At 36.6% G+C, this 9,797-nt stretch overlaps 1 protein-coding gene across 1 annotated transcript in view; it reads left to right on the top strand.

Moving 5' to 3' along the window:
* The first annotated feature begins 8,063 nt into the window (after nt 1-8,063).
* The window catches only part of LOC106458339 (aquaporin AQPAe.a-like), a 17,026-nt gene continuing 15,292 nt past the window's right edge, over nt 8,064-9,797 (top strand). The window contains exon 1 of the mRNA XM_013917848.2: nt 8,064-8,786. Within this exon, the coding sequence (XP_013773302.1) occupies nt 8,217-8,786 (570 nt within the window). The 5' untranslated portion in view covers nt 8,064-8,216. The remainder of the gene's footprint in view (nt 8,787-9,797) is intronic.

Genomic DNA, 9,797 nt, shown 5'->3' with positions numbered 1-9,797 from the left:
ACTGTCCAGTTGCTTTCTTTCGCAATTAAGTCAAGTCTGAGAACTAAAATGTACTATGTGAAACATTTTCTGTCCAACTTCCTCTTATTCTGAGGAACTCACCTAATTACACTGCAAGAAATAAATGCCTCTGAAAATATCACAACTTTTCCATCATGGAATAATCTTCTTAGCCCATTCCTGAATTGTCTCCAATAAATTGATATGCTTTCTTGGATAAATAGACCAAAATTATATCCAATATTTCACATGAGGCCTAACCAGTCATATTGTTACGACAGCGGGGGTCACGTGACTCTAGTAACACGTCATGAACTTCTAGAAGGATCCTGTCCCTTCCTGAAATCTCGAGAGCCTACTAGATATGCGGTAGTCTTGTATATATAAATCGGTAAGAAATGACGGCAACAATGTGGGGTGTAATTGAACTGCGGCAGAGAAAGACGTATTGTTGAGTCGAGCACGTGAGACGTTCCTTGTGAATTATAGCGTTTGTTATAGCGCGACTGTGGAAATTAAGTGTATTACAAAGTTGTATTTAAAAAGAATAAACCAGTTTTATTTAAGAAAGGACTTGTATCGCTAACGTTTCTTCGGAAAGAAATTATACGGAAAATTAACTAACGAACAGAGACGTAACAATATTTTAGGCTATTAGTGGTTTGTAAAAGACCATACGTCAAAAGCCAAACGAAAAGGGTTTTTAATGGTTGATAATTACAGCACATGTGACATTGTTGTCCATTCACAATATTTTAAGCTCTTGACCAAGACCAATACTGAACGGAATCGCTCTTAGAAAACACAAAAATGGCTTGCGTAAGTCAGCAGTAAGTTTGTTTGTTTAGCTATAGAGTAATAGCGCTTGTTTATATATATATATAATTCACAACAGTGAAATAAAAGAAAATTTTATTATGGCTACTTCAAGGGACCTTCTTTTAAAATTTACAATGAAATATATCACGAAAATTCAGTTTAGTGTGGGTAGCAAAATTCTTTAGAGCCCCCACTAGATGGCAGTAGCAACTAGAGATATGTACAATTTGGTGTTAAATAGATAATTTGATGTTAAAAATTATAAAAATCTAGTTACGATGTGTAATGAATTAAGTACAATAGATAAAAATAACAGTTCTCCAGTTTAATCTGGATCGCGCCGAAACAGTTCTTGTTTAAGTAATTGATGATATAAAATAGCATCTCGACCACTACTTGTGCCGTATACCAGCCTGCCTGATGAGCCCTGGTATTGTACGAAAGTCCTCGTCAGCACTAGATATAGCAGATATAGTGTGTTTAACATATTAATTCTTCTTTACAATCACTCATAAGTTCTAATAATTACCTATGAAATAACTTTTACTAGTTCAGAAAAATTTCCAGATAATTCGTTTTTGTTGTTCTTTTTTCAGGATTTTATCGCACGATTAAATAAAGGACTAACCTAATTTTGAATTGTTAAGACTAGCCATCAGCACCTACCGCTTCTTCTGACCGAATATTAGGTTTTAATCGTCACTCGTATAGCACACCCACGAGCCAATTTACCTGACTTACAGCGCCACTGACAGATCACAGAAGAAGCACAGGGAACCTGCCTCGGCGGAAGACCCCGTTTCAACAACATCACACACACCATCGCAAGTGTGAGTTACAGAGACGGCAATATGCAGCAGAACATTGAAACTACAACTGAGACCCGTTCCTCAAAACAACAAATAGGTAAATCTGGCATTGTGGATTTTAAAAATCGACTAAGGATAAGCCCTCAATTAAACACCTCCAGTATTAATTGTTTAAAAAAAAAGACCCAACGTTTTAGCAAACCAAAAAGAAAGAAAAGTATCGCCTAACAAAAGAAAAAAACAACGACAGTGAAGAAAGTACTAGCACGGCCACCGAGATTACCGATGCTAATACGGTACAAGAAAATTAATTTGAGCAACAACAGAAAAACCAACAAAAACTACGAACACACTGAAAACAGCAACTTCATGGATACTGATACACACACTCAAAATTTCGAAACACAGGAGATACAATCAGAAACAGAAAACCATCCCAAAACACAAACACAAAATCACAGGATAAACGAATACCTACACAACCACCAAAACACGCAATAATCATTGAAGGAATACCAAGAACATACAAAGAATCGCAATTAGCAACTGAAATCCGAAGATGTAAACCGAATGTAAAATTGTGGGAATCAAACATCTTGCCAAGAGTGATGTATTAGTCAGGGGTTCTGAGGCTGCTGACCTAAACATTCTCCTCAAAGAATGACCTCAAGATGCCTTCAAGTCAGAACACATCGCATTTCACCTACCAGGAACCAATGAAAGCCTTTGTTATCAAGGCTTCATTGAAATAGAACAAATTCAAAACGAATTTACAGAAAACGATATTTCTTTCACCAAAGTAGAAAGAATCATTTCAAAAAGAACACAGAAACAAACAAACTTAGTAAAAGTACACACACAAAACATAGGATATCCAAAGTATAGCATCAAATGTCATTACCTTCTGGAGTCGGAGATTTCAAGTGGAAGAAGTAAAAACACCCGCCGTAGTCGTAACACAATGTTACAACTGTCAACGTTACGGGCACTTCGCGACAGCTTGTAAATCTCTCTCACGATGTGATGGCTGTAGTGGAGACCATCATATCTCTGAATGTAAAAAAGAACGTGCTGTAATTTTAATCAAACCACACAGCAAACTACAGAGATTGTCCAAAATATAAGGACATGAAACAAATAATATATAATGTACAACATAATATTGAACACAAATAAATACACAACCCAACAAAATATACCCAATACAAAAGACGGTAACAAAAACACCACCACTGCCCATTAAAACCAATAATTTCTCAGATCTCATAAACATATACCTGTGCTGCAACTATGCTTTCACCAAATACATCTGAACAAAGACAAAAAAGTGAGAAAACAACCTAAGAACAATATTCTAATAAAAATGCAAAACAAACAACCAAACCAAGAAATATCCAGAAATCAGTCTCTACAGTAAATACTCTCATAGAAGTAGTCAGAAACACATTTGCAGACTTCATCGACAAAAGCAAACAGACGACATAACCCTACTTTTCGAAATAGCCAATAAACACTTTACACCAATAATTCCACATATAATCCGAACATTTATGAATTCACTACTCATATAACATTTAAATAATCACCATTACCAGAACTTACCATATTACCTGGACTAAAGTATTAAATGTGTATTTACAGGGTAAATTGTGTGAAATGGTGAATTGATAAACTGATAAAATAATCTTGTGAAAAGTGATGATTTACCAGTGAAGTGTTTTTTTTCAACCAAATGAAGTAAAGTGGTAATGAATCATTAAATGCTACTATATTATATTCATGGACATGGCTATGAAGTGTTTAAAAATAATGTTTTAGCATTGTTTTCATGAATTACACAGTCCTGCGATGGTTTTATTGTCCTGAAATGTTTACATGTTCTACAGTAATTCTTGTACGCCGAATCCGAAAATGATATCCATTTTTCTCCGTTACATACAGATTTTTCGCAAAGCGTCATGTGTACTTTTACACAAGTGAATTATTTTCAATGAAATTGGGTCACATTTTGTTATGCTTAAAATGTTGACAGCCACTAGCTATAGTTTTATCTAGACCAATCGCAACATGAGAGTCTTATAATCGTTCTAGAACCCACGAGAAACACACTGCTGGTATATAAACTGTTAACAGGTCACATGACGTGTTATTTCTGGATAGTATTTGTGCGTGCACTTTGACATTATTGTTTTTCTTTTCAATATTATTTATTCGCCTGTTATATTTGTGGTCAATCTGTTGTAAAAAAACAAATGCAAAACATTAGAGAATTCGTCAAAAAAACGTATTACGCGTTTTTTTGTTTTTTTTTAATAAAACTTGGGAACCAAGACAAATCATAGGCTCCGCACCACGTTTGCACCGTTTGTGTCGAAAAGTGGAGACAATGGACTAAAGGTAAGAAAAAGTCTTTGCCTTTTGGAATTCCAATGATCTGGCGTGAGCCTAGGAACCATGGAGATGACTGCTATTTTTGATCATACAACGTGCAAGGCTACAACACTCGAAATAAAAATGAAATTTCTTATCCGAACCTTGAGTATGCTCTAAGACCTGTTGCTCATGGATCTGATGTACCTGTATCTACTCCACCGGAGATTATTGATACAGTTTCATCTGATTCTGAAACTGATGTCAATAGAAATGATGATAGGGATTGCTTTCAATCTGAAACGTCTGGTGAACCACAACTTTTCACACAAGGTGAACTTAATGATTTGGTGAGAGATTTGTGCCTTCCAAAGAATTCTTCAAAGATTCTGGGGTCCAGACTTCGGGCTAAGAACTTACTTTCTCCAGGGACATCATTTTACTGATACAGAAATTGTGAGAAAGAGTTTATGCCATCTTTTCACAAGAAGATTCACTGGTTTATTGCAACAATATCGCTGAATTAATACCAATGCTAGGGGCTGCAGGCTATAAACCAAGTGAGTGGTGATTGTTCATTGATTCCTCCAAAAGAACTCTAAAAGGTGTTCTCTTTCACAATGGTAACGTATATGCATTTGTTCTTATTGCTCATTCGGTTCAATTGAATGAAATGTACGAAAATCTCGAACTTCTTCTTAATAAGGTCAAATACAAAGAATATGGTTGGCTACTTTGTGGAGACTTAAAAGTCCTTTGTAAGTTATTGGGTCAACAATCCGATTATACAAAGTTTCCATGCTTTTTGTGTGAATGAGACAGCAGAGAACGAAATCAGCACTTGGTAAAGAAGCAATGGCCACGCAGAGTCAGCCTGATACCAGGATCGAAAAACATTGAACGGAAAAGTTTGGTTGACACAAAGAAAGTCCTATTATTTCACTTCACATAAAACTGGGTCGATAAAGCAGTTGGTAAAGGCCTTAGACAAAGATGGCGACTGTTTCAAGTACCTATGTGGGCAATTCCCAGCTCTTTCAGAAGCGAAACTTAAAGAAAGGATTTTTTGTTGGGCATCAAATTAGGAAATTGACTTCGGATGAACAGGTCGAAAGGACAATGAGGAAAGTTGAAAAAAGAAGCGTGGATTGCCTTTAAAGATGTTACTGTAAAATTTTTAGGAAACAACAAGGACCCAAATTACGAAAATATTGTCAATAACATGCTCGATAAGTTCAAAGAGTTGGGTTGTAATATGAGCTAGAAAGTTCATTTTTTACACTCATATATTGACTATTTCCCTGAAAATCTTGGTGCCGTCAGCGAAGAACAAGGGGAAAGGTTTCATAATGACATCAGGGAAATGGAGAGGAGGTATCAGGGATGTTCGAACATCAGCATGATAGCTGATTACTGTTGGTCATTGAAACGAGATGCTCCATACGCAATGCGCAAAGGAAATACCACAACAAGTAGTTTTGAGACTAAAAGACAAAAAAAAAATCAGGCGAGAATGCATATTCCTTTGATATCAATGTTCTTCTCCTTTCTTGTGTTTGTTTGGATTTTTGTTAACCAACATAATAATAAAAAATGTCCATTGTGGTAAACGAAATAATAATTTGATCTAAAGTAAGAGTTTTTTTCTTCCTGATTTATGAAAAAAAGTCCTTATGTTATAGAAAAAAATTAATATTATTTTCGAAATATGCGTAGCTGAATTATGGAAAATCCGTTATTAAAACCAAAACAACTTTTATGAAGTTTAAATTCACGGGCTTGTGTTATTTGCTAGCATTTGTCAGTTTAAAATAGAAACCGTAAAGGAGGAATAGGTCTGAATTACACCTGACCCTCCCAGATTATGAGCATCGTAGCCAAACACCGATACAGATACACACTAAATTAGTATATATATTGTAGTAGTAATATGAAAGTAGTGCCTTTAGTCTGCCAGCTTAATACCTGCTTTATATATGGATCTCAAGTGGTGTAAATATATATATATATACTTTTTTTTTACGTGAGTTAACTTCACAGTAGTAGTAAGATGTTCTGGCTTAAAGTTACTGTTTTAGTTGATATTCCGCAAAATCTTTGTAACCCAGAGAGTCGAACTAAATAAATGAAACCGGATATCAGGCGGGACTCGAACCCTGCATTAGTGTTCACTGACTTCTTCAGAAAAATTACCAACTTTCTGTAAAAAAGAGCAACTTCCAATACTTATAGAAGAACCAACTATACGTTATTTTTTAAGCATTCTTCTATAAAGTGAAGTAAATAAACAGTAAAAAAATTAGTAAGACAATAGACAAAAAAAAACAAAAAAACAAATCGAAGTAATAAAACAACGTGTAATAGAGAAATGCGTATTGAAAGTTCAAATTAGCTATGGTGTATACATAAGTGTCTACCAAAAAAGGCTTAATCTATCTAATCCATACAAAAGCACTGCATAGCGTATACTCATGTATATAGTAATTTTTATATCATCTTTAATCTTACTGTAGACAAGGTGTTCGGTGTGTTATGTGGGATAATCAGGTGTGAGATAAAGATTCGCTCACAAAATATGGTGCATGATTATTCGTGACGCTTGTAGTAGCAGGATACTTCTGGGTGCACACTGTTGAATAATATATTAGTTTTATTATAACCCTAATACCACGGAAACCCGTAAAGAAGTATAAAAATGAGTCGACTTTCAACTGCCTTAGGAAACGCTTCGAATCAAGGAAACTTTACGTATTAAATGAACCTACGTAACTAAAAACGTGTCAGTGGTAACATAAATTGATTTTTTGTTTTTGTTTTATTAATTCATCATTCACATTTTTCTAAATATGAGTAAATTTCTGATGATAGGGGTTAGTCTGTTATTAAGGTATAACAAGTATTTGTTAAGTTTTTAAAAGACGAAAATATTTTATTCCAGACAAGTTTACGTGTGAAGTTAACACCTAAATGCATTGTAGTGAGGGGCATAACGCTGTAGGGGTAATTGTTTTAAGTCGAAACGATTTATATAGAATTAATTTATATAGTGATTTATATAGAATTAAAAGTGGAGATTTGGCCTATCGGATCAGTGTCATAAATTTCTAGTACTGTGTTCTTCCATAACAATCCAAACATCTTATAAATAATGACCAAGATATAAATATAAAAACATATAATGTTCAGACGTTTCTAACACTAGTTTGCTCAATACTCTGTTTATATTTGACATATTAATGCGGCCCAGCATGGCCAGATGGTTAGGGAGCTCGACTCGCAATCTGAGGGTCGCGGGTTCGAATACCCGACCCACCAAACATGCTCGCCCTTTCAGCCCTGGGGGCGTTATAATGTGAAGGTCAATCCCACTATTCGTTGGTAAATAAGTAGGCGGTGGGTGGTGATGACTAACTGCCTTCCCTCTAGTCTTACACTGCTAAATTAGGGACGGCTAGCGCAGATAGCCCTCGTGTAGATTTGCGCGAAATTCAAAACACACAAACAAACATATTAATGCGTAGGTAACATGCAAATTGGACATGGTAAACGGCTGATCCTGTTAAAGAACGCCCCCCCCCCTCATCTGAAAGTATCTGTCAAGCAATTCACTCTTTTTCTCTCTCAACCGTGTTTCTGTTTTGTGAATTTGATAATGTTTTTGCTTTTTTTTTTAACGAGGCGATTCGTGTTTATGATACATATCTGTCTCTATTCGCAGACTGACGCGTTGAATGAGGAGAATATATAGCGTTGCCGTTTTTAGTTTCCAAGAGGATCTCGGTACGCGACTTCGTTTCTAGAGTCCATTGCTGGCATATACTTTTGAAAGTTACCATGGCAACGTGTCATGTCGGCAAAATATGAGACCGTTGACTGCTACGTTTGGATTATATTTATTGTAGTACTGTGTCATTTTGGATGCATTATGTAATGCTTTTTAACACTAGCCATGTTAATTTAATACTATTACACATGAAATATTAGAACGTTAGAAGATTTAGTCGCGTAGTATAGTGTTGTAAGGCGATTGATAACTTGACGTCAGAAAGGCACGTTGACGTTTGGCTGTTCTCAAAGCTGATTGGTTAATTTTCTTCTGACCGAATTAAAAAAAAAGGTCTAGTGACGGTGACGAACTTTCAGAAGAATCTGAAGTGAAAAGCACGTGCTTGCCGCGGTATTAAACGTTACTTGACAATTCTGGTTGAATAAGAAAGTATGGGGCGCGTTCGAAAATTTCGTACGATTTGTGGAATCGATGAACTTTCTAACGGAAACAAGTTATGGAAAGCTATGTTGGCCGAATTCATTGGTACGGCGCTACTAGTTTTTATCGGCTGCGGATCCTGCATCTCCGGCTGGGACAAGGACTACAGCCCGTCTATGGTCCAGATTGCTTTAGCTTTCGGAGTAACCGTAGGAACCGTAGTTCAGGCCATAAGTCATGTTAGCGGAGGGCATATAAACCCGGCGGTCACACTGGCATTTTTAGCTACCGGAAAATGTTCTTTTATTCGTGCCTTTTTCTACGTGTGTGCCCAGTGTGTGGGCGCGGTTGTAGGAGCAGCAGTTTTGAAGGCACTAACTCCCGTAGAGCAGCAAGGGTTACTAGGTGCCACCACTGTCCACTCACATTTAAACCCTATTCAAGGATGTATTGTGGAGATCTGTATCACGTTCGTCCTGGTCTTGACTGTATTTTCTGTGTGTGACAGCAATAGGCTTGACGTGAGAGGATCGGCACCTTTAGCTATTGGGTTGTCAGTTGCTACCTGCCATTTATTTGCTGTAAGTACGTTATCATCAAGGATATTATTTAAAGGACACTTCTTTCTAGAGCTTCTCATATTATGCGCAATAACATTTATAGATAGATATTCATGTTGTTAATTATCGGCTTTGTTTAAGTTTTAATTCCTAGATTCAAAAAGCAGATTTCGAGACCATGAGTGGATCGGGATAGTAAGTTAATTCTCAAATTATCGACTATTTTTTAAAGCTTTTCACTTACCAGCGGGGAACACAAATGGCAACATACTGATTAATTTTATGTTTTCGGGGGAACACATATGGCAACATACTGAGTAATTTTAAGTTTTCGGGGGAACACAAATGGCAACATACTGAGTAATTTTAGGTTTTCGCGACACTCAATGTAAAGAAGTAACCCCCAAAAGTTGGGTTAAATCACTCGTTTTTTACATAAAATACCCAGCAACAACTGTGGGACTGTTTGCATTATGGATAGTAAAATCAAAGGACATAAAATGAGATATGATTAAAAAATAAATATCAGATGATTTTGATTAGCAAATGTATCCGCACCAGGCGTAGCATTTACTTCGTTGGCTTCACTTTGATGGCGTGCGTGTGCATCATTTCCGGCACTAAAGCAGCAGCAAAGGAAAAAAAAAATGAAACGGCTGTCATCTCGTAAAAATGCGAAATTTAATGAAATAAGGAGATTTATAATTATTTTGGGGCGCACGCAGGAACCCCTAAAATTTCGATGGCGATCAGAGGTCGGAATGCTAGAAAATGTTCGTCACGGACAAACAAACAGACACAAGCTGCTTTATAATACAGATATATATAAACAAGTACATATTTGAGCCGCATGCGAAGAAACAATGTAATGGCAGCTAACACTACCTTTGGGCCCGGCATGGCCAGGTGGTTAGGGCGCTCGACTCGCAATCTGCGGGTCACGGGTTCAAATCCCCGTCACACCAAACATGCTCGCCCTTTCAAGCCGTGGGGGCGTTATAATGTTACATTCAATCCCACTATTCGTTAGGT

This window comes from Limulus polyphemus, unplaced genomic scaffold (genome assembly GCF_000517525.1).
Source record: "Limulus polyphemus unplaced genomic scaffold, Limulus_polyphemus-2.1.2 Scaffold448, whole genome shotgun sequence".
In the NCBI taxonomy this organism is placed as follows: domain Eukaryota; kingdom Metazoa; phylum Arthropoda; class Merostomata; order Xiphosura; family Limulidae; genus Limulus; species Limulus polyphemus.
The sequence above is the reverse complement of the archived record's forward strand: the minus strand, read 5'-3'. Positions and strand labels throughout refer to the sequence as shown.